Raw genomic sequence first — 25632 nt, 5'->3', positions numbered from 1 at the left:
GACAATACCAAATCAAATCAATGTAAATAAATGCCACTTAGTGGTTAGTGCCATTTCAGAGTTGAGAAATGAGAGGTTAGATGGAACAAAGGAAGACTAATCTACATCAGAGGATTTAAAAGCTGGAATCAATTATTAATTTAATCCAAGTGTTTCATAAGAGTAGTGCCTCAGGGTAGGCATGAGGGAAGAACAGGAGGGTAGTCAAGTGGGTAGAAGGGTTTATCTGTTTTTTCTTAATGAGATTAAGATTTCAATGGGGGAAAATGATTCTATATTGCTTTACTTTAGGTATACATGTGGATGTTTAGTCATAAAGAGGAAAATAAGAGAAATTTGCAGCACGAGGATGTAGCAAGTACAAAGACCACTATTTTTGGAGATAGAAATGGAAGAAAATTATCTGATATTACTATTATGAGATTTAATGATCACTGTGTAGATAATTTGCTTTTACTATTAAATGCAGGTTAAATACAGTATAGGAAATACCAAAGCATAAATAACTTCCCTGCTCTATATTTTAAACTTAGAGAATCTTCCATTTATAAGACTAGATGTTTTCTTTCTTAAATTGTAGAGTTTAGTCTGATGCTTAATATAAGAACTTGCTAAATGCTCTGAAACCATTGACTGAACATAGTTACAAATACTTTCTTGAAACAGAGTCCACTTTGTTGAATCCTGACTGAAAAATGCTATGCCATTATAAATGAACTGGTCTTCTCACAAGCCCACTCTTGTTTTCAAATCAAAGAACAGGCCAAGAAGATTTCATTAAGACTCCATCAATTTTTTGTTTTGACTTAACGTCAAGAATCTAGGCTGGCAAGATAAGGCCAGAAGTCTTTGAATTATCAAGTGGTCAGTTTCTACCACAAATTATCACTAATAACTTAAAATTGAATCACAGTCAGTAATTACCTATTTATGCAACTAATATATCCACTGTGGAATAAACCTTGCCAATTTTATATTCTTATCAAGAGCATAATATATATGAATTATGAAAATTAATGTTTTAACAAAACACATCTTGTTTCTAATTGTTTTCAAATTAAGAAATTGAAAATACTTAATTCTTCTAGTCCTAGTAATATTTTATAATTTATATAAGGACCTTAACTAGAACTATTAAGAAATCTACATTTTGAAGGAGGTATGAAAATTATTCTTTCAAATTAGATTAGTATCAACATAAAACTGAAACAAATTTCAGCTACCAGAGTGAACACATACAAGCTGTGAACAGAGAAACTCCCTAACAATCTATTTCATAGATTGTTCTGGAATATCAAAATGGGAAACTTTCCCATTCATCAACATATTCCATTTCATTTTTAGAGCATCAGTACAGTATTAGAATTTTAACTTTTGTCAATAAAAGAAACCTGAAAACAATCTCAGATCTCTGGAATAAGACCAATTTGAGTTTTGATCATAATTCCATAAATGGCTTCCAGTTGGGGCACTTGGACATACCGAGCCAGAGTTGATGTACACAAACACTCTTCCTTCCTCTCTGATGGTGCTCTGCATGGGTGCTCCCACGAGCAGATCTGAGAAGCCGTCTGCATTGAGGTCCACAGCACAGACAGAAGCTCCAAAGTACGATCCAAGCTGTCCCAAAACAAACCAGATCCACTCATTGAGAAAAAAGCAGGGTTACTCGCAAAAGCCCACAGAGATACTAAAGGTAGAGACATATTACCTTTTTACCTTTCATTTCATGTAAGATATTTAGTTCTTTTTCATCAATGCTAAATATATATGCCTGTAATTAGGGAAAGAATTAGAAAAGTTTTTAGGAATAACATTTTTTAAAACTCCACTCCTTTCTGTTTGATCAAAACATGAATTTTTACAACTTGCAGTTAATTGCTCAAATATAAAAATAAATCCTGTTAAGAGTGACACAAAAGGGTTTGGGATCCACTGTTACATTAATATGCCTTACTTGCAAAAGTATTTTCTCAGGAATTATCTTATTGATCCTATAGAGGGGGCACCGGAAGTGTTGTTTGCCTCAGTTTTCAAAAGTAAGGCTCAGAAAAGCTGGGTGACCAATGTTCACATAGCGACACAGCAAAAACTAAAACCAGAAATAATATTTCCTTCTTTCTAGTCTTACTACAAAATATGTAGCTACCTCAACTTCTTTTCAGCTGTGAAACTGTTCACCATATACTCCCTGGACATTTTTAGATAGTTCTATGTTATAATTTTCTTAAAACAATGTCTCGTTTGACTTTTGTAATTTTTCAGAAAGTTTTTTGCTAAATTTCTTCTAAAACCATAACATCTTTCACCAATTCCACTAAATGTAATAATCTGTTCATCATTTCTAATCTTTCTTTCCTTACAACATTCACACTTTCTCCTTTAATATCTTATTCATGCAATATATTTGAACCTTTGTGAAGAAATAAATATAAAAATGTAATTCTTACCTTACCAATCTGCTCATGTTGAGGAGCTCCTCCGACTACTTCGGTAGTATGCTGGCTCTGAAAATGACCAGCTCCGACTGAATATCCTTTAAGAAAAGGGAGAAAGTATGAGAGTCCTGGGTAAAGTACATCATATGGTAATATGGGTAAAATAGATCATAAAATTAAATGATACCGAATTCAAAATGACTACATTAAGCAGTTAAGAATATTTAGCATAGAGATACTCAAAATTGGTCATTCATTATGTTTTATGCAATTTTGATATGTTTTACAAAACTGCAGTCATATGGTATGTATTTCCGAGTCCTAGAAATTGAAAATAGCATCTTTACATCTGGTGCAGTATAATCAGTTTCTAGGATTACAACAGACATATTTTAGAGTATATTAAATATAAAATCTCAATTGGGAAATGAAAACTTTAAACTTTAAATAAAAATCCTGCTGAAGTTCAACTTTTTTTGCCACCAAATCTTTGTGATGACTTTTTGATGACAAAAAATTGTTCGTATTTTATGTGATAAAAGGCGTATCAAGTTATATTTCTTGAACTATTTCAAAGTATCCTTTCATCATAAACAAGAAAACATTGAATTGTAACAAATTCTTCTACTTGAAATTTCTTCTGTTTGAATAGAAAGAAAGAGTGCTTATTTTATAATTATTTCTGAGTGTAAGATGCTCACATTTGACACACATACAGTTTAAACAAAGCTGGATTTTCTGAAAATCTATAGGAAAAGCATTTATTTTCTTGTAATGGACATTAATGCCAGAAAAGTTTGCATTTCTGTTGAAATACAGATGATAAAGTATCCTACTATTGACTTATGAGATGACAGTGAGGACGAGGAAGATGATAAAAATAGTTAAGCTCTGGGAAATATTCTAAGAACTTATGAGGTGAAGGTCAATGAGCTGTTTTTAGACCCATATGCTTCATGGAGCCCCTCATCCAGAATGTGGTGGACAGTACCACTGGCTTTCAGTTGGTGCTTAAGGAAACTATACTTACTTACGCAGATGTTTAAATGAGTTAATTCATGTAAAGTTCTCACAAAAAGTTCCTGAGATATGGGAGGCACTCAACAGAAACAACCTGTATAATCAGTTGACTACATAGAGATAGAAACTTACTAGTGTTTCCTAAAGTGAACTACAAAGAGTAAACTAAACTAGGAGTTCTATTAAGAATTATATATTGATGATTTTAGTCACATGTGTAAATGTAAAATATTGAGTTCACTAAAGTTTCATAAATCCTACCCTTAAGAGACAGTTTCTGAACTGCCTAATTATTACTGTAATTATACTGGCCATTTAGATCTTTGGAAAATACATTTTCCTTATTTATAATTACAGTACTAGTATTTGTAAGGCAGAGATCATTTAAGTTTGTCAATTTTTATAGTACCTAAATAACTTCCAAATTTTACTTGATTTTGTTTGTCTAAAAAAGCCTTGTATTTATTTGTAGTTATATTGTAGACAAAAAGAGAGCCAGTCCAGTAAGATGATCCTGGGGCCCCCATCACAATTAAATCCTGTAAGAAAAAAAAAAACTATTATTTAAAGTTTAATCTCACCACCCCAAACCTCCTCCAGATACACGATAGTGAAGAGAACATATTTTTATAATAATCAATTCCTGAAGTAGGAATATTCTGTGAAGTTAAAACACACTAGGAAAAAAAAAAGCCAGAGAAGTTGGCTAATGGATTTCTAAAAGCGAAATCTCAGAGAAGAAACTCTGAAACTCTCATTCAATGCATTTATCAGTGGATTTCAAAAGTTGAAGGGACAAGTACTGAACGCTAGAGTAAGCTTTTGGGAGAAAGGCAATGTGATTCCTATTAAAGAAAATCATATGTGGGTAATTCATTAGTGCTAATTATGGAGATAATCATGTGTTGCCAAAGAATAAAAAGTAGACTTAATTTATTTCTATTTGCAAAGAACCCCTGACTAATAATGTTAGCTTAGGGAAAACATTTGTAATAATGTTAGCTTAGGGGAAAAAGTCCAATGGAATGTGGGGCATATTTTGTTATACAGAGGAAAATTTAGGAGAAGGAGAAGATTGGAATGAGCATGCCCTTAGCCTGGTATAGTATGAACACTTTCAGCAATTAAATATCTTTAGCATATTTCTATACTCCTAAACAATCCTAAACTTAAAAAAAGTCAACTTAAACTGAAGAAAGCATTTTCTTTGTAAGCATTTTAATATAACTGTTAATATTTGCAGACACTGTCAACCCCAAACTTGAAATAGTGCCTGATCTTCATGGAGTCAAAAAACATTTCTGAATTCACAGTGTGTTTTTAAGAAAAACTGAGAGATTTGGGGTTGAGTACAACTGTGCCCTTTCATACATATCTTAGAATGTTAGAAAGAGAGTAAGAAATCTTGGGAATATTGTCTATCTGATTTAAGGGGATATTAAGTTCTTAAATTTCCCAATTATCATAATTTAATGAAAAATATAGACTGATATTCTTCCTTTGCCCCTCAACTAGAAATTTAAAATAACATACTTGGGTTGATATTTTCAATACCTAAGTTAACAAGACAATTAACCGTAGCTACTTTTGATTTTCATTAAATTGTTGATGAAAGAAATGTTCTTCAGCATAGATTTTCATTCATCTTATGTAGTATAGCCATCTAAATATTGATAATTTATTGAAATATATGTGGAATTTTGAGTGGCAAAAATTAAGTTGTAATACTCAAATTTAAGAGACATGATGAAGATGTTACACAATTTTTACTTTAAAACATATCAGTGTTCCAAACCATGAGAAGAATTAAGATTCTATATGTAAACATTTATAGCAGCTATTTTTTGAACAATTACCTTTGTGTAAAAACTGGATATTCCAGCTTGACATGATGCAAAATTTTCTCCAAATTTTTTCACATAATCTAAAATGAAATATTAAAACAACTCAGAATTTTATCTTAAAATAAAGATATAATCTCCATAATTTGTTTCTTAAATAAATCCTTACAAAAACGTCCTTTAAGGTCTATAGTTTGTACTTTTTAAAAATAAAAACCAGTAACCTTGATATAAAAAATCCCTTCCATATTAGTATTCAAAATATCCCTATGAAATGGCAATAAAAATATCTCCCTCTGCTTCATAGGAAGCACACACAGCATATACTCAAAAAATTTTTGTCAAATGAGTAAGACAGAGGTAGGATTTGTGATTTTGAGCCCATGCTTTCTTTTTACTGTGTATATCCAAGGTGTACAACATCAGGTTTGATATACGTATACATAGTGAAACAGTTACTACACTTTACATACCTCCTCACGGTCATCTTTTTTGTGCATTTAGAGTGAAATCTACTCTCTTGGCAAATTTCCAGTGCACAATTATTAACTCCAGTCCTCATGCTGTACATTAGATCTCTAGACTTATTCATCCTACACAAATGCAGCTTTGTACACTTTCACCAACATCTTCCCATTCCTAACCCTCTCTCTGCTCACCTTCTTCTCTATGTATTTGACTTTTTTAGATTCCACAGATTGGTGAGATCATACAGTATTTGTCTTTCTGGGCCTAGCTTATTTCACTTAAAATAATGTCCTTCAGGGTCATCCATATTGTCACAAAAGTCAGAATTTCCTTTTTTAAAGGCTGAATAATACTCCATTGTATGTGTTTATGTATATATGTGTGTATATATATACACCTCACACAATTCCGTATCCATTCATTCATCTGTCAATGGACACTAAGGTTTTTTCTGTAACTTGGCTATTGTGAATGCTGCTGCAATGAACATAAAAACGCAGATCTCTTTATGTGGTACTGATTTCATTTCCTTTGGATATATACCCAGAAGAGGGATTGCTGGACCATATGGTAGTTTTATTTTTAATTTGAGTAACTTCTCTACTGTTTTCTATAATGGCTGTACCAATTTACATTCCAGCCAACAGTGTGCAAGGGTTCCCTTTTCTTCACACCTTCGCCAACACTTGTTATCTCTTGCCTTTTTGATAATGACAATTCTAATAGGTGTGAAGTGATATTTCATAGTGGTTTGTAATTTGCATTTCCTTGATGATTGGTGATGTTAAGCACCCTTTTCATCTACTTATTGGCCATTTTGATGCCTTCTTTGGAAAGAAAGCCATTTGGTCTCTTGACTATTTTTTAATCAGTTATTTGGTTTTTTGCTATCGAGTTGGTGAGATCCTTATACATTTTAAATATATAGGACTTATGCGAATATTATTTCCCATTCTGCAGACTGTCTCTTCACTCTGTTGATTATCTCCTTTGCTATGCAGGAGCTTTCTAATATAATCTCGTTTGTTTATTTTTGCTTTTGTTGTCTGAGCTTTTGGTGTAATTTCCAAAAACTCATTGCCTAGACTAATGTCAAGTAGCTTTTCTCTTATGTTTTCCACTAGAAATTTTATGGTTTCAGGTATCGTGTTTAAGTCTTTAATCCATTTTAGTTGACTTTGGTATATTTGCTAAGATAAGGGTTCAATTTCATTCTTTTGCACGCAGATAGCCAATTTCCCCAAAGGCATTTAAAAAAAAACTTTCAGGTTCAGGGTTCATGTGCAAGTTTGTTGCATAGATAAATTGCGTGTTGTAGGGGTTTGATGTACAGATTATTTCCCCATGCAGGTAATAGGCATAGTACCTGATAGGTAGTTTTTCAATCCTCTCTCTCCTCCCACCGTCTACCACCAGGTAGGCCCTAGTGTTTGTGCCTACTTTGTGTCCCTTGTGTCCATATGTACTCAATGTTTAGCTCCCACTTATAAGTCAGAACATGTGGTATTTGGTTTTCTCTTCCTGTGTTAGTTCGCTTAGGTTATTGGCCTCCAGCTCCATATAAGTTGCTGCAAAGGACATAATCTCGTTATTTTTTATGGCTGTGTAGTATTCTACAGTGTGTATGTATCACATTTTCTTTATCCTATCCAACACTGATGTGCATTTAGGTTGATTCCATGTCTTTGCTATTGCTAACACCATTAATTGAAGAGAGTGTCCTTTCTTAGATTTTGCCCAACTGAAAATATAGACTGAATAAAGATCTGCATGGACATAAAGGTCTATTATTACAAAGTCCCATGAATGAATGCTTTTGGAACTTACTAAGGGGGCAAAGCTTTGCTTCTTCCAAAAAATGATATAATTAAACTTCTATGAAAATAAGAATTGGAACCACAGCTTCCTTTTGGCTTTGCTAAGCAGAAAACTTCAATAAATTGGTAAGTCATTTATAATGACCATTTCTGGTCAGGAGTTTTCATCCCTTTAAAAAAATATATCTTACCTGATCCTGTATTTTACAATTGTAGATGGGTTAGGTTTATGGCATCTTGAGATTTTTGTAGTATGTGGCTAGGTATATCTGAGAAAAACTAAAAACTCTACTATGAAAATATTTTAAAGATAAATCAAAAACTATTAAGAAAAAGAAGATAGCAAACATACAGAAATCAAGACTGAGTTTTATTGCAACTGAGAATCAATATTCACTTTTTTATCTTTTGGGTATCTGAAGGCAAAATAGGAATATATGTAATATAAGCTGCTCTGTGACATCACATTCCAGGGAAGAAAGACCCAAGTCTTATTAGCACCCATAATTGAACTCAAATACTTGGCCAAAGTTTTGGCAACCAATAAAATTTTTCTTTGGGTGCTGAGGGATTTTTTTTGAGAGTGAGCGTGGTTAGAAAATTATAAATTTGCATTCATATGTTTCTTAGCTTCCTAAAGATGCATTGTTGGATTTTAGTTTTGCTGCAGATATCCTCTGACATGCTCTGTTGACATTCACCCCAATTCTGCTCACTTCTGTTATGTCCTAGCTCTGTACTTACTGATGCTACCTATAGCATAGAGTTACCATGAGAAAAATGTTTCAAACTCAAGACACCAATCTCTTGCTGCTTGAAGGAAAACACGTAAATTAGAAAAAGAGATAGTGAGTGCGAATGAAAGATTTGCTTACACTGATTATTCTTCCCAATTACTCCTGGAAGCTAAAGGTAAAACAGGAAACCTAAAGTCTCTCTTTTTAATCAGACTTCCAATATAATTTCACAATTTAAATGTCCTATATTTGCTGGGTACTAGTCTCACTTATACCAAATTGAAAGTAAATTTGATGCAAAAGTGGGTAGTTAAAGAGCTAGATTTCAGAGTTATTCAAATTGTAGAATTTTTATAGCACAAAGTGCATTTATGAAAAATAATGCTATTGCAATTGGGTAAAGAAAGAAATTGAGTAGTTAAAAAGAACATAATTACTTAGAAGATCTCCCTCTCCTCTGAACATCTAAACTTGAACATAAATTTAAAACACTAAAAGGTATTCACTTACTTATCTTTATCTAATTCGTATCAAAATCATGCCTTACCTTGATAACACGGAGCTATTCTTTTACTCAGTTCTGTTCGTAAATCAGGGGGCATTCCATAGCAACCACCAGTGGGGAGCTTATTTTCATTCTTTATGTAAAATATATTTTTCCATCTATGCCCACAAGTCTGAATAAGATAAAAGTAGACCAAATGATGTGAAAGCTGCACCCAGGATAGCTGATTTCACGATGGATCAGTGGACCAGTTCCAATACCTACCACGATGGATCCATTTTCTCCTGGCTGTCTGGAAAGTGTGACCCCCAACCACTGATTGTCTCTCTCTTCCAAGCAAGTCTTTCCACAAGGTTCTCCATTAGGGCTACCTATAGCATGTGAAAATAATTTTATCAGTTGTATTGAAAACATTCTACAAAAGAAGAGAAAACTGTGCACTCATCCCCAGTATTTTTCTGTTAACTACTTCTCTATCTTATATTCAGTGCACAATGTGAGGATAAATGTGAATTACTCTGTGCCAACATAATTATTCTCTAATACAAGGTGACTTTGGTTGTAGAAATGACCTCTGACTGGTAGCACCATGAAAAGATAGACTCAATCATATAAGAGATAGCTAACAGGACTAGGAGTGGGGAAAACCACTTAAAGCTAATACCAGGTTGTGCAACTACAACTGCTGTGTCTAACGTTTGGAAAAGAATTAGCCATTTATCTAACAACGTAAGCAATATTATCAGAGCACTTTTAAAAATGTTTCTTCTACTGAGACATTAAGAATAGAAAGACTATAATACATCCTCAGCAATTAAGGTACAATTTATTGGAGCTGGAAGGTGATGATTAAGCATGCAGAAAGTGGAACGTACAATTAGCATACCAATAATGCCTTGCGTTTACAAGAAACTGCCCTATGTTTACATTTATTGGAATATGACTCATGTTTTCAACAGAGATAAAAGTGATTTGGAAACCAGATTATCTCAGTAGTAAATAAAAAACTTCAATAGATACTTTGGCAAATGCATGAATAGCCAAACATAAATAAAATGCTCACGTACTAGATAGTACTTCTATACTATATAAGAAGTGGTCTTCACAGTGATCAGTATTTTCTTTTGTTAGAAAAAATTATTTGTGTTATAGCTGGGTTCCTATTAAAATCCCATGTTAATTAATTTCAAATAAGTTACTTTGGGGAAGAGTAAGATGCAGTATCCTAAGATTCTTTTTGCTGTCTTTCTTTTCACCCTCTTCAGTTGGCATATGACAATTCTATTGCATCTGTTCTTAATTCTTGGCAGATAGATACATTAGCATCAATTTGATTGGATAAGGATGTGGAACTTCGGTTTGTTAATTTTGAACACTAGTCACTAGGTACCAAGTTTTCATGAATTTATGGTGACCATTCTCTATATCATTGGCACTTTGTCTCCTCCTATAATGTTGACCCCTAAATGTAGCTTCCTGGGCAAACTCAGAACACTTACAGAGATACAAACTAATATTTTTATTTTGGTACCAATGGGGGTCTCACTATGTTACCCATACTGGTCTTGAACTCTTGCCTCAAGTGATCCTCTTGCTTTGACCTCCTAAAGTGCTGGGATTACCAGCATAAGCCACTATGCCTGGTAAGGCTAATATTTGAGAAGTGAAATTATTTGCACTAAGTCTCCTGGGTAGGAGAGATTTTGTTTAAGGAGTGTGGGAAGATGTTTGTTTATACTTTTGTTTTCTAAAATGTCATTCAGGAAAAACAAAACCTTTAATCACAACTGAAGTGAAGAAAATGTTTGAGCTCCTCCTCTGGAGATTCTGCTCCAGCAGATCCAGGTGAGGCCCTGATTACCCTAGGTCAGTGGTTCCCAATCTTTTTGGCACCAAGGACTGGTTTCGTGAAGACAATTTTTTCCATGGGCAGTAGTGAGGTTTGGAATGAAACTGTTCCCCCTCAGATCATCTGGCATTAGATTCGTAATGCAGCCAGAACTGCATCTGGCTGTGCAGTTCGTAATAGGGTTTGCACTCCTACGAGAATCTAATGCCACCACTGATCTGACAGAGGCAAAGCTCAGGCGGGAATGCTCACTGGTCCACCGCTCACCTCCTGCTGTGCAGCCCAGTTCCTACCAGGCCACAGGCCAGTACCCATCCACAGCCCAGGGATTGGGGACCCCTGCCCTAAGTGGTTCTCATGGTCAGGAACACTGTTACTGTGAAATGCAGAGAATGTTTTTCTCGACAGCATACACATAGAATAAATGGCAACCCCCACTAACTGGTAATGGCTTCCTGGAGAACTAGACTGAAGGGAGGAGGACTAAGACTAGGTCTGGACAAAGAATGCTGGGGTTGACTGGCAATGGTTGCTATTAGAATTGGAAAGGAGTCTTGCTGTGGCCCAAACCTTGGTAAAGAACAGTCCAGGTGGACACATAAGGTCTCCGTGTTAAATTGAGAAAGGAAGGGATGAAGAGAGAAATGACACGAAAAGAGAAGGGGAAAACAGAGGGAAGATGGTAGGAGAAAAAAAAATTGTGTGTGGGAGATAGGTAAGGTCTAAAATAGGGAGTTGTTATTGTGGCTACCTGATGCCAAACCAACAAAATTTAAATTAAAAGAGAACGACAAACAAGGCATTTTAATTTTCATTATAATACCATTTTCAGTTTTCACTAAAATCAATTGTTTACTGTCAAAAATAGATAACAAATGGTAGATTCAGTCTACATGAAGTTCCTGTTATTTACTACAATAGCCATGTTAATAAGTTCCCTCTGAAAATACTAAAATTTTTATGAAGTTATAGTCAACACTCAGTTAAGACAATTGAGCAAGAAGAAAATTAAGGACAGGAGAGGATGGGGGTCACAAATAATATGGCAAGTATAACAGACACTTTCATTACGATTACATCCAATATTTAGAAACAAATCTATTATTCTAGAGAGAGCCACCCAGAAGATTAAAAAGACAATAGTTTAGAACCACAATGTACCATGTAAATAGCTTAATGAAAATGGCCAAAAAATTATGTGCAAAAATAGTGTATTGTTATCAGTTTCTTAGCTGAACTGTTTTGTAAATTTCTAAGTGAAGACTAGACAAACTCTTGCATTATGAACTGTTATCTATTTAATATTCTGCATTGCCTCCTCCTTGTTTTAGTTTCAGCTCCATCAGGTAACATCACAATGTCATCACTGCCCAGGCTCACACTGAGGTTTACACACACCACAAACTACTCACTTTCTCACTTACTAACATCACTTCCCTGAAACTTCTTTCTCTCCACATGAGTGCCTCTCAGCTCTCTGGGAAAAGGGCCACTAAATCATTAGGCTATTTTAAGATGTGTCCCATGTAGTCTCACCAAAGTCCTGGGACTTTATTTCCAGTGTGGCTCATGCCCTTCCCTTCTTCTTGTTCTAGGCTAAAAATAATGATTCTTAGAAATAGGAGAACAATTAGCCCTCCAGAAGCCACAAGAAAGAGATGTTTACTTAAGAATAAATGTAGGAAGAGCTTTCCCAGGAAGCCAGTGATGTGGTTCATTCACCCGTGAGCAGAAGAGATTTCAAATAGAAAAACATATGGCAGGTGTGTAAGTGGGAAATTGGTGGGGTGGGGGTCAAAATGCCACTAGATGTAATCTCATATCTGTTACAATGTGGTTCCAAACAATAGTTGCCTTCTAATATATAGATAAAATTTCTGATTCATTAATTTTCAAATATCTCCTATACAGTTGTTAGTTAATCCACTCTTAGATACTGAAAGATGACTCTCAACATCAGCACTCAAGGGTTCTTAGACACACAGGATGCGATCACTCAGAGGAAATTGTGGTGAAATTGATTAATATCTTGTAGGAATAAGTATTTTCATTTTTGTTAAGGTTAACTACATTTATGTATTTACAATGTTTCTGGCCTACGTCCAAGGCTTAGTAAATAGTGACCTCATTCATCTTGCCCAGGACTGTATCTTTGTCATAATCCCACCCCCGACAAACAGCCCAGAAATGGGTGCTGAAATGGAAAGGTCAGTAAACGAAAAACAATTCAAAGCTTCTATTATGGTTTGACTAAGCATCTTCTACTTATTTTATATATCTTAATTCAAAATGTGTGTAAAAAGAATGAATGCACAGCCAGAAAGAAAGTTCATGGAAATAGTCATGAAACAATCATTCTTCCACAGAAGAAAAACCAATCTTAATAAGTGAGCAAATACATATACTACATTTAGATATGTTTCCCCTTTTCACTTCTTAACACTGTTTTTACCATAGAGGCAGCCCCCAACAGCAATAATATTGAGGTAACTTTCAAGTACTGGTTACAGGCTAGAATCTGTTCAGAGAACATCCTGTAATTCCCCCTAGTGTTCTGGGTTTTTTCTTAATTTCTGGGACTTTTTCTCTTTTTATTTTTTAGGGAGATAGGATCTCACTCTGTCATCTAGGCTACAGTGCATTGGCGTGATCATAGCTCACTGCAGCCTCAAACTCCTGGGCTCTTGTAATCCTCCCACTTCAGCCTCCTATGTAGCTGGGGATATAGGTGCCCACCACCATGCCCAGCTTCTCTTTTCTTTTGTTGTGCCTGCGGAATCTTGGCAGAAGAGGTAAGACTGCTACATGATCAGCTTGTGATCATGGCCTTCTCCAAAGCTTTTCTCCCTTAACCTGTGTGATCCTGAGTCCACTCCTTTTCCACTCAGTACTCAGCCTTGACTGGACGTTAGAATCAACTGAAGGGAGTTTGAAACCAGTACCTCCACCTGGGCCCCACTCTTAGAGGCTCAGACTTGACATGTCTGGGTTAAGAACCAGACATAAGAATTTTTTTGAAGCCCGCCAGGTAGTTGTAGCATATGGTTGGGCTTGTGAACAATAGCTCTACAATGTAGCTCAGGGGTGTCCAATATTTTGGTTTCCCTGGGCCATACTGGAAGAATTGTTTTGGGCCATACGTAAAGTACACTAACACTAATGATAACTGATCAGCTAAAAAAAAAAATTGCAAAAAAATCTCATATTTATTTTCTCTTTGACATATTGATTTTATTTTCTTTGGATATATACCTTCAGTGAGATTGCTGAATCATGTAATAGTTCTATTTTTAAATTTTTGAGGAATCTCCATACTATTTTCCATTATAGTTGTACTTACTTTCCCATCAACAGTGGGCAAGGGTTCCCCATTTTTCCACATCCTTGCCAACATTTATATCTTTTTTTTTTTATTATTATACTTTAAGTTCCAGGGTACATGTGCACAACATGCAGGTCTGTTACATATGTATACATGTGCCATGTTGGTGTCCTGTACCCATTAACTCGTCATTTACATTAGGTATATCTCTTAATGCTATCCCTCCCCCATCCCCCCACCCCATGACAGGCCCCGGTGTGTGATGTTCCCCTTCCTGTGTCCAAGTGTTCTCATTGTTCAATTCCCACCTGTGAGTGAGAACATGTGGTGTTTGGTTTTTTGTCCTTGCGAGTTTGCTCGAATGATGGTTTCCAGCTTCATCCATGTCCCCACAAAGGACATGAACTCATCATTTTTTATGGCTGCATAGTATTTTCATGGTGTATATGTGCCACATTTTCTTAATCCAGTCTATCATTGATGGACATTTGGGTTGGTTCCAAGTCTTTGCTATTGTGAATAGTGCCGCAATAAACATACATGTGAATGTGTCTTTATAGCAGCATGATTTATAATCCTTTGGGTATATACCCAGTCATGGGATGGCTGGGTCAAATGGTATTTTCTAGTTCTAGACCCTTGAGGAATCGCCACACTGTCTTCCACAATGGTTGAACTAGTTTACAGTCCCATCAACAGTGTAAAAGTGTTCCTATTTCTCCACAATCTCTCCAGCACCTTTTGTTTCCTGACTTTTTAATGATCGCCATTCTAAGTTTACGGATTGGTGTTGGGCAGCATTCAAAGCCATCCTGGACCACATGGACAAGCTTGATGTATTAACAGATGGTTATGCCTTTTCTTGTATTATTTAAAAACCTACCGTTTTAAAAATAAAAGTAATATCCTTTGTTCCCCCTTTGTTTAGTTACCTATTGAAATATCAAATGTTAAGCAAATTGTCTTTGGGTAGAAATACAATATTTCTAAGTTGGTCAAAAATGACGATTATTAGAACTGCCATGAGAGCTAATTCTCATGAATTTCTCTGACAGAACACCATAAACAACCTCAGATTATCTTTATATTTTATCCAAATGTCATGCTGAAGTGATTTATAATCTGGTTTTCAATTCAGTTCATACGTTACTCATCTAAACTCTTAGTAAATCAAATCAGCTCCATAATTGAAAAAGTACTTTACATGGTTTAACATAAAAGAGGTCAGCAGAAATTAACATGGTGATAATTTTCCCTGCTTTTAAACAACTAGAATGACTAATTCTTTGCACAGTTGAATGCATTTTTCCACTAGATATTTAGAAAACAAAGCCATATTAAAAACCATCTCCTTTTAAGCCTTTCTCTTTCCTATTTTTTTTAATTTGGGAAAGAAAATGTAAAAATGCATGCTTACTACAGTTTATTTCTTCCTACTGATGTGTATCAGCATATATAAATGTGTATATAAATGCAAATGAACAGGAATTTTGATCAAAGAAATACTGCAAAGCTAGTTAAATACATTCTTTACTCCTCCCCCTTTCATTGTTATTCATATCACCAGTTTTAGTGTCATTGCTCCAAGTGTGACAGGGACTATGGGAGATTAGATATTTGACCTTGTATGTCACCTCCGTGAGGGCAGATTGACTTTTGTTGACAGCAGCATTCCCACAGCTCGAGATAGTGCCTTACATGCAGTAGGCAGGAACTCAGTATGTATGAGGGAGGGAATTTTGAAATACATTATATCACCACAAAAAAATCCTTTACTAGAATGTACTACTGCATAATTATCACCAAACTCTCAGAGATCTAAGCTTTGGAGAGGTCTTTTCTCTTTACTATGATTCTTCCCTACTTCTCTTCCAAAATATTATTTTCTTCAATTTTAAGACAGTAACAGATGGTCTGAAAGGAAACAGTCTCTGAGTTTGAAGATCTTTACAAAGGATGATTTGTGAGTGGGATGACTTAAGACAGAATCAGCTGGGGTCCACAGAAGATGCCTATCTCCGAGGGTTTCTGCAAGGACTGTGGAGTAAATGAGATATGTGTGACGTGCTTGGATGACAGCCTGGCAGCGAAAACATGCAAATGTTAGTTGCTATTGGCATCATCATATTAAAGATTAATGTAAGCATATTAAGCTGCACATGCAATGCAGCATATAACCTGGCTCATAAAATATATGTGGCATATCATTATTGGGGAACTGTAATCATACACATTAACTCATTTTACACCCACAGTAGTAGCAGAGGATTGCTGTATTATTAATCCTACCCTACAGAAGAGAAAATTGAGTCTTAAAGGAATCAAATAACTTGCCCAAATCCGTAAGTGGAAAGATCAGAATTAAAAAATAGCATCTTTGATCTCTAAGTTATTTCACTCTATAGCACAGAACTCTAGAAATATTCCAGACATATGAATTAACTGAAATCTATTCCACTTTCTGAAGCTTTTAGCTGAAAATATATAAAATATAGCAAATATGCCCACAGACTGTACAATCAACTTTCACTTGTTCAAGAAAAAGGTCACTTACTTGTTTCCTATCTTGCCCTGCTCTTTTCCTCCATTTAGAATGGTTCTCAGTATTTTGGCATTTCCACTAAAGAAAGAAGGACCAGGGAAAAGGTCAGACTCTAAGGTCTTCTTTCTATATAACTTTTGACACTGCTAGTGAAATACTTTGTGGCTAGGAAAGCTTGGGACTTTCTAATGCAAGTAAATGTCTGCTTTATCTACCTGCGTCATCGTACTGTCACTTCCCCACCAATTCAGACATTTGACCGGGGTTCTCAGTCTGGCTTTCTGGCTACTAAGACAACATACATACTTACCTGATCTTTCAAAACTCATGATGTGATGTGAAGTTTCAGAAAAGCAGTAAAAGCCCTTACCTTCCACCAACTGTCTTTTTTTTTAAGCTGAAGCTCTATTCCATTGTAAGACAAATCCTATACATTTCAAATTGTTCCACTGTAAAGTTTTTCTTAATTCTAAAACATGAATGACCCTTGTTCCAATTCCATATTTTATCAAGAGTCATTCATTCAAGATATTTTTTATAAAAGCAATAATTAAAGTATGTAATCCCTTCACTCACATAACTTCAGATTAGGAAAAATATATTAAAAGTGAGAAAATCAATTCAAATATGATAACATGACAAAATTTACCATTGCAGGGCTATGAGGATGACAGAAAACTTATGCTTGTGTATGCAAGAATGCCTGGCACCTAGTAGGTGGTCAATAAATAATCAATGCCTCTGCTCCTCAGGGTACGTGCATTATGGTGCTTTGAACTGAGCCAGCAGAGGGCGCTCACAATGCTGCAAGAATTGATCAGCAGTCTTTAGCTTTTTAATTAAAATGGCCCCTTAATTTAGTTTTTCCTTTTAAGTCCTAATACTTACTAAATCCATTAATACTAATTCATATAATAATTGACTATATTAAACTATGTACTCTTTTCACACATCTAGTTAAACCTGGTGGCAATGTTTCTAAAAGATAATGATGTTTATGAATTCTACAATAAAAATAATTTTGGGTGATGGAAAAGTAAAATATCCTTGGGTTTTAGAGGTGATACAGGACATAAAAGTACTAAACTTCTAGAACTCTTTTCCTCCAGCTAGTCTAGTGGCAAATAAGAGTCAAAAGAGCAAAACATCAAAGTTGGAAACCATTCTCAAAGTATGTTTTTTAAAAAAAAATGTGTTTAAATGTCATATTTTCATATTGCCTAAACAAAATCTCACAACGGCCAATAATCATGCTCAATTTATGTGAGAAACAGTTTATATAATTGTAGGCCTGAAAAAGCCAGTTATTTCAGCTATTTTTTTAATCTTATTCTATTCTATTTAGAAAGAGTTCAAGAGGTAAATGTCCCCAGAGAGTAGTGCCAAGCTTTATGGTTGCAATTTTATAAATCTGGGCTGATCCTGAGTCATCATGAGGCCTCAGAACTCTAACAACTAGGTCACTTGTGGGTTTGATTTTAGGTTTGGGGTCTCTGCCAGGACTTCTTCAAAATCCCACAGAAAACGTACACAAGTCTTTTTAATAACTAAAGCTGAAAAATGTGCCCCAGCTGATACATTTTGTAAGCATAATTTAAAGAGGGAAAGTTAGTCTCTAATTACTAATACTTATTGCATGCTTACTACGTACCACAGTTTTAATACATGCAAAGACATGTATTAACTCACTTTTCATAACATCCCTATGAAGTAGACAATACTATTATCATCCCAATTTTGTGGATGCAGAAGCTGAAACAAGGGATGACTAAGCACTTGCCCAAGGTCACACCACTTGTAAATGGGGAAGGAAGGGATTAAAACTCACACTATCAACCACCATCTGATGCTGCCAGACAATTAGTTGTTAGTACTTTTCCATTATTTTCAACTATGGACATTTTGAATAAACCTATACTATTCTGAAACAACCTATTAAAAGAGCATATTTAAACCTCTAACATTAGAAAATAAGGAAAGAAAATTCTGAACCTCCATGGTTTTCAATTAATCTCTTGGATTTAAAAATTCATTTGAAAAACAATCACTAATGTGTGGATGCCACTTTGTCTATCTTTGAAACAAGAAAATACAAAAATGTAAACAGAAAATACTCCAGGGAAATATGCTTGGTGGTCAGTATTAAAGTTCCATGCTTGGTTTTGGAATCCACAGGGTAGGATGGTTGAAAAAGAAAAAGAAAAAAAGACAGCAATGAAAGAATTAAAGGAGGTCAGGAAGATAGGAAGGCTTAAAAATACATGAGAAAAACCAGTGAGGAATGTATCATATTATCCTGGCCAATGGAGGATCAGAATGAGATGAGGAGTTACAGATATCAAAGGACGTTTCTCTGGGCAGAGTTTAAAGGATAAAATGTGATATTGACAATGACTGGCAGACAAAATGATTGTAGTATAATGACTTCTAGAAAACTTCCGCAAGAAAACAGACTGGTATTGTGGTGAGGTAGACCTTGAAGGGATTCACAAACAGATGGTACACATTGACCAGCATTTTCTACACAGGGCATAATGTCAAAAGAACATGTCTAATCCACTGCACACAAGGAGTCCCATAAAAGGGGTTTTTAGAACTAAGTCTACAATCTTACTATTTTCTGAACATTTTTGTGAATTATAGTGTTTTACATAGTTTATATAAAAAAGATTTTCTATGATTTTTAAAAATTCTCAGAGGTAAACTGAGAACAGGCACACTGAGCCCAGACCTGTCACCTGTATGTCCACTTCCATATTCTAATTTGATGTTTCCAGCTAATCTCAAAATTAAAAATCCCTGCTTTTAAAGACAGTCATTTCCAAGCTCCCTATTTCAGGAGCAGGTGTTACTGTCTGAACTACCTGATATGAGTCTTTGGAACCCAAGGCGGACCTAGACACTTTGGAATGAGGCTGAAATGTGCAGCAAATCCCAGGGGATTTTGCCCAAATGTAAAAAAGATGAAAATTATTTCACATTTATTGAGCCCTTACATGTGCTCTTCAAAACCAGTCAGAACTGGGTCCACTACTCAGATTTCACTCCTCCAGGAAGCCTTCTCCCATTCATTTCTTCTCATCACTATGTACCTGTCTATTGTCATGCTTATTACATTATCTCATAATTAATTGTCCATTTACCTGTCTCTCCCATCATCTCAACTGAGTTACTCAAGGGCTTTAACCATGTCTTATTCAACTGTGTATTTCCAATACATAAGTAATCAATAAAATGTATTAATGAAGGAAGAACCCAGTTAAAAGTTATTGACTCTTGCTATTGTTTCTCACTTCTCAAACCTCTGCAGTGGATTCACCATTAAAGCTTGTCTTACCGAGGTTACTAATGAACTAATTCTCTAAATCTAATGAGACCTCATAATTTACCACCCTGGTTGATGTCTTGGCAACCTTTACTACTGCCAACTACTCACCTCTTCTCAAAACACTCTCTTCCTTTAATCAGGTTAATGTCAGATTGACCTGATTTTTCTTGCTACCTCTTTGGCTTCACCCTCTTAGCCTTTTTTTCAGCCTCTTTTCTTCTCCAGCGGTTCTCAAGCATGGATGAATACTGGAATCATCTGGGGACCTCTGGAAACTACTGGTGCCCTATAGACTTACCCCAGAGATTCTATTAGTTTGAGATGGGCCACCAGAACTGTTAAAAGCTCTGCATGAGAATTTAAGTTACAGCCAGACTTGAGCAGCACTATTCTAATCACTTCTCGAACTGTAGGAATCCTTAGAAATTTGCCATTGGCCATTTGATCTATTTACCCCAGAGAGATGGTAATCAAAGCCTTGGAGGTGAATGGGGTTATGTCAATTACTCACCTCTGATTTGCTAGTACAGACCTCTCTACTGTCTACCACACCCATACATGGAACTGATCATAGAACTGATCACTAGATTTTTACTTCTATGTCTCACAGGAATCTCAAGCCAATGAAACTCATCATTTTGCCAGAAAACCTGCTGCTCTTCCCTTTTTCAGTATATTGGATCATCATCCATGTCACAGCCCAAATTAGAAACTTCAGTAACATCTTTGGAACGTTCTCACTCATCTCTTTCATTCAATAATTACGAAGTGTTATCTCCTAAATACCTTCAGAATCTCCATGTTCTTCTCCACTGCTACTGCCAGTGTCCTTGTACAGACACTTGTCATCTGTAGTCTAAATTATAACAAAATCTTCCTACAACTGCCTCATTGCCTTCGGTCTTGACCCAGTTACTCCAAAGCATTCACTAACCTGCAACCAGAGAATCTGTCAAACACACAAATCTGATGTCACTCCCCAGTTTTAAATATCCTAGGGTAAATTCATACTTAGAGTTGTATCAGAAGTAATTCCTGCCTGCCTCTCTAACCTACAGTTTAGCTCACACTCCATAGTGCAACTGTACACATTTTTTAGTTCTTCAAGAGCATCGTGCTCTCAAAGACTTCAGGGTCTTTATACACACAGTTTGCTCTTTCTGGCAAACTTTTCCATAGCCTCTTCCTCTGGCTAACTTCTGATTATTTTTCAGTTCCCCCACTTGAACACCAATTCTTCAGGAATGCATCACTTTATTGTCTTACCTAGATTAAATCTCACCATACTTTCCTATAATAACCTATCTTATAAACTTTAAAGCCTTTGGGACAAGGAGTATGTTTCTTTTGTATGCCCAGGTTCAGGCCCTTAGGCATCCCTCAATGAACAACTGAATGGATAAATTACCCACATGTGCAATGGATTTCCACATCTGGCCCTAGAACTGTTGCCAAGGGGATATATTTTCAAGTCATTGGGTATATCACTCAGTGACCAAGTAAACTTAAGGCAAAAACTAAAGTGCATTTAGAAAGCCTCATCTCTCAAATTAGGTGGAAACTTCATCCTTTTGGGACATAAAGTTTGGGAAACTGCTGGAAATAAGGAAACTTCTTTCTGGTAACCTGATAGTTTATTAGTGAAGCTCTCTGTCTTGATTTTCTACATAATTGTATAACAGCCTTCATTCAGGGATGATTTTTCAAAATGACCAATCTGCAATCTCAGCTTCATAAGCTACAATTTAAAGCACATTGCAAATGAAAAAGTAAAAAGTTATCAAGAAAAACATATTTGAAGTTTCAACAGTGAGATATTTGCTATTTAATGTTAAGCTAATAACTCCTATGAATCAAGTAGAAGTGAGGATTAGGTAATCATTAGTTTAATAATGCAATGCTAATTAAATTCTTTCAAATAGGTTATAAAATATGAACCAGGAGGCTGGCTAAGATAATAAAATTTCCAGAAAGAAATCTAAATATGGGTAATGGTGACTAACTTGAGACGGGTCTTTCCTGTAAGAGAGGCACAGGCAGGCAGCTTGAAGGCCCAGTAACTATAGAACACTTGGTCTAGAAAAGAAAGTGAAAGTTCTACTCATTTATGCATAAATATCAGGAAAGCATCTCCTAAAGAGATAGCGTTATTTTTACACAGAGAACTTAATGTTTCTCTACAGCAGTGCTGTCCAATAGAAATATAATACAAGCCCATTGGAAATTTTAAATTTTATAATAGCCACATTAAAGAAGTAAAAATAAAATTAATTTTATTTAACCTAAAATTTTATTTCACCTAATAAATCCAAAATATTATGTAATCAATAATTTTAAAGTGTTTGTTTCAATATATATCATAAAGATTAATGAGTTTTCTTATACTAAGTATTCAAAAGCCAGTATGTAATTTACATTACAGCCCTCTCATCGCTGACTAGCCACATTTTATGTGTTCAAAGCCACCTGTGGTTAGTGGATACTATACTGGATAGTGTAATTGTATAACTTTAGACTATTACCCAAATGAGAGTTAGTGTGTGTATAATGCTTTCAGTGGTAACTCCAAAGTAATGAAAGATCTGGAAACATATTTGAATAACCAAATAAAGACCATCTTTTTAGTGTAATTTGATAATCGTTTCTATGTTTTATTATGTTCTATTTGAATATTGATAGTCCATGGATGGACTATGCTTAACTATATTAATTGAGTCATTATTTGTGACACCTTAATTTAGTAACCAGCTGTGATTAAAGTTTCCTTTAAACAAGCCTGATGATGCAGAGTGCCCGGGTGGAAAGTGGACATGTGGAAATCACCTGGGTCTCCTCAGACATAGTCTTCATGAGCAAGTCTGGGCCCAGACCCTCCTGGCAGAGAGAGCACTTTCCTCTGCTACAAAAGAAGTGAGAGATGTCTCTTGGGGAGTCAGGGAGGTAAAAGTAGGCCAACAATATATATGCAGGAAGAAAAGCACCTTGCGGTACTATCCAGGCAACTCTCTTGGTGCTGGCTCTGCAGTCAACTTGCTTGACTAAAAGGGGTATCTCATGCCTAACGTCTCTCACCCTGGGCATTCTAGATAAACAGGCAGGCTCACTTCTGCTTATGGCATGAATATACCATATGGGACACCTTGTCCACAGAGGGTAGGGTAGGCGAGATATGGACCTCCTCTTTTGAGGGGAGGAGTCTATCTTAATCAACCACTGATCTGAAATTCTACAGAGACTCAAAGACTAGTCCATGTGGATATTTTTAATTGTGTGGGAGATGGGCACCATTTGAAGACCCTACACCTTCAGGTTCTTGATAGCAAGTAAAGCTATTCCAAAGGAAAGAAGATACCTTACTGACATGGCAATCACAGATCGATCTTTAACCATTATAACATTTTTTTCTTCAGCCAACAAAAATTTCTCATTGTGTTTCATTTCAACTTCTACCTTTTAATGTATTACCTTTTAATTTTTAAACTTTTGGTTCAGTTTATCAATTGTCCCTATTAACCTCAGCCTGCTTGTTACAGATAACATACAGATAATAGATTTAAGTAAACAATAAAGAAGAACCACTATTTTTTGAATGTCTATTATGTGTCAGTACTGAGCTAAGCATTTTTGAAACATTAGAGTCACCCACATTTGAAACAGGACAACTGAAGCTATTTTTATACAGAAGATTCACACACACACAAACACATTCTTCTACAGAAGATGGCTTGTATATATTTACACTCTTGAAACTTCTTCATACAAAATAGTGCATAGCCCACAAACCTAAGAATCCTAAATTATCTTTATTACCAATGTATTGTTTTTAGTGTTTTATTTCTAGACTGTAGCCTCAATCCCTATTTTATAGCTTCAAGCTACCACTGAATTTATTCTGAATAGAGAGGCAGTTTCTTTACATGAGGAATAAAAGATATCTGTATTCTTTAGAATGTTACATGAGAAATAACTTCAGTCAACTCTTCGGCAAATAAGGCATTACTATCACTATTAATGTTTTAACTCATTGACTGACTAGGAATCTTGCCTTTTTTCCTTTCATCCCAGTAAATACCTTGTAGATTGGCCAAAATTTTGAAAGTTAAAAATATCAGTTTGGCTCAACATTTCTAATCAATTATCTTACTCATCAATCAGGTTGATAAATTTTCACTCCACTTTTATTCATTCATCCATCCAAAAGATCTTCATTTAATTCATATCTATTACATATCTACTGTGTTTACATTTCTCTGAGAACAGTCAACTCCCATGCTACACATGCCCAAACAATTTTTTCCTTCCATTGACAGGCATTATCTTAAATTTAATACAGCATTATGTCATGATTTATCCAGTTAAACACAGACATCCAGAAATAGATTCAGTGTCCATCCAGACAGGAAGTAGGCACTAAATATCAGTAGTTATAATGTCATGGATCAGGAAACTATGACAGGACAACAGAAATAAAATTGCTCCCTCCTGAGACCTTGCCAAGATCCTCTGGCAGACTAAAGTTGTCGGCTCCACTCCCTAATTCTTCACCCACAACTCTCTCATGCAATGAAAATTATGCTTTGCAAAATCATTCCAAAATTTATGGGTCTGTGAATGTTTTATGCATTCCTACTGTGATTTCTGGTATTGAGGATGCTTAACAAGAGGCTAGGGCTTATTCTACATGCTACAGACAACTCGTAGACTTTTATAGGTGCTCTGAGTTAAAAGTAAAAATTCCATTATGTTTATACTCTATCTGAATTCATCTGAATGAAGGGAACCAGCTTCACAGTTTGAAAAAGAGCAAAGACTACTATAAAATACAAAAGAAGTTAAAGATCCAATAACTAATCTCAAGAGTCCATTTATAGCAAAGAAATATAAAGAAGTACCAATTTTATTCACCGTTTACAGATGACCCATCAGCTCAGCAGACAACATATTAAACCATTCACTTAATTTTATTTGCATTGAAGATACATACATGGAAGAAAATGGCTTAGACTTTGGACGCATTCAGACCCTAGTTTGACTTTAGTTCCCACCTATCAGTCACTAGCTAAGTAACTTTTAAAAAGGTATCTGCAACTCTGAGCCACAGTCCTCATACATAAACTAGGAACAATGTCAACCATGACCCAGGGTTGCTTTAAGGGGAAAAAAGTTAAGCAATATATATAGCAGTAACACTTTGGAACAAGATAGGTCTTGTTATTTAATATTCCTTCCTCTTTCCCCACTTGTCTGTGTGCAAGAAACTTGTCTTTGGCTTTGAAACATGAAACTTCTCCCCTCTATCAGTACACATTTTTCAACTTGTCACAAATCTGAGACATTGAGAAATGACTGCAAAAAGATGGACCCATATAACATGAGTTTTGGATGACGGTTTTGGGAATGGAAAATTATACTACATTAACGATGAAGATGCCAATTTTCCTTTTCTTTTAGATTGTATATTCTAAGTAAAACTATCACTTTTTTTTTTAGGCCTTTAGGTTAAACGACGGGATATGGGATCAATTCCAATTGCTATTCCTGATATGCTCCTTAGCCTGTTCTTTAAGAGGGTTGATAGGTCAAAGATGGAAATAAAATTCTCAAGTCTTGGCTTAGCTGGATCCTGTCCTTAATACGCTGAGAGTCTAAAATGTGCTTTACACACGGAGAGACAGGGGGAGAGATGAAGAGAAGGTATCATAAGAAATTTCTCTAGCATAGTTGTCAGAGTACTGCAGTCATTGCTATAAGCAAAAGGGAGAACG

At 35.4% G+C, this 25632-nt stretch overlaps 1 protein-coding gene across 17 annotated transcripts in view; it reads right to left on the bottom strand.

The window, feature by feature from the left end:
- Window positions 1-25632, bottom strand: part of ITGA4 (integrin subunit alpha 4) — a 412268-nt gene that overhangs the window by 53270 nt on the left and 333366 nt on the right. For 14 of the 17 annotated variants that reach the window (XR_010149805.1, XR_010149806.1, XR_010149807.1 and 11 more), the window contains 7 exons: window positions 9091-9197; window positions 8869-8998; window positions 5315-5382; window positions 3868-3997; window positions 2451-2536; window positions 1712-1774; window positions 1483-1620 (listed from right to left, as the gene is read on the bottom strand). Coding sequence is in view for 9 of the 17 variants with exons in the window: in XM_063790615.1 (XP_063646685.1) it covers window positions 1483-1620; window positions 1712-1774; window positions 2451-2536; window positions 3868-3997; window positions 5315-5382; window positions 8869-8998; window positions 9091-9197 (722 nt within the window). In the remaining 8 variants the exon portion in view is untranslated. Of the gene's footprint in view, window positions 1-1482; window positions 1621-1711; window positions 1775-2450; window positions 2537-3867; window positions 3998-5314; window positions 5383-8868; window positions 8999-9090; window positions 9198-16551; window positions 16666-25632 lie in introns of those variants that run through there. The other 3 variants (XM_063790621.1, XR_010149808.1, XR_010149812.1) reach the window with 3 other exon arrangements.

Source organism: Pan troglodytes, chromosome 13 (assembly GCF_028858775.2).
Source record: "Pan troglodytes isolate AG18354 chromosome 13, NHGRI_mPanTro3-v2.0_pri, whole genome shotgun sequence".
In the NCBI taxonomy this organism is placed as follows: domain Eukaryota; kingdom Metazoa; phylum Chordata; class Mammalia; order Primates; family Hominidae; genus Pan; species Pan troglodytes.
Note: the sequence above shows the minus strand (reverse complement) of the source record. Positions and strands in the feature narration are given on the sequence as shown.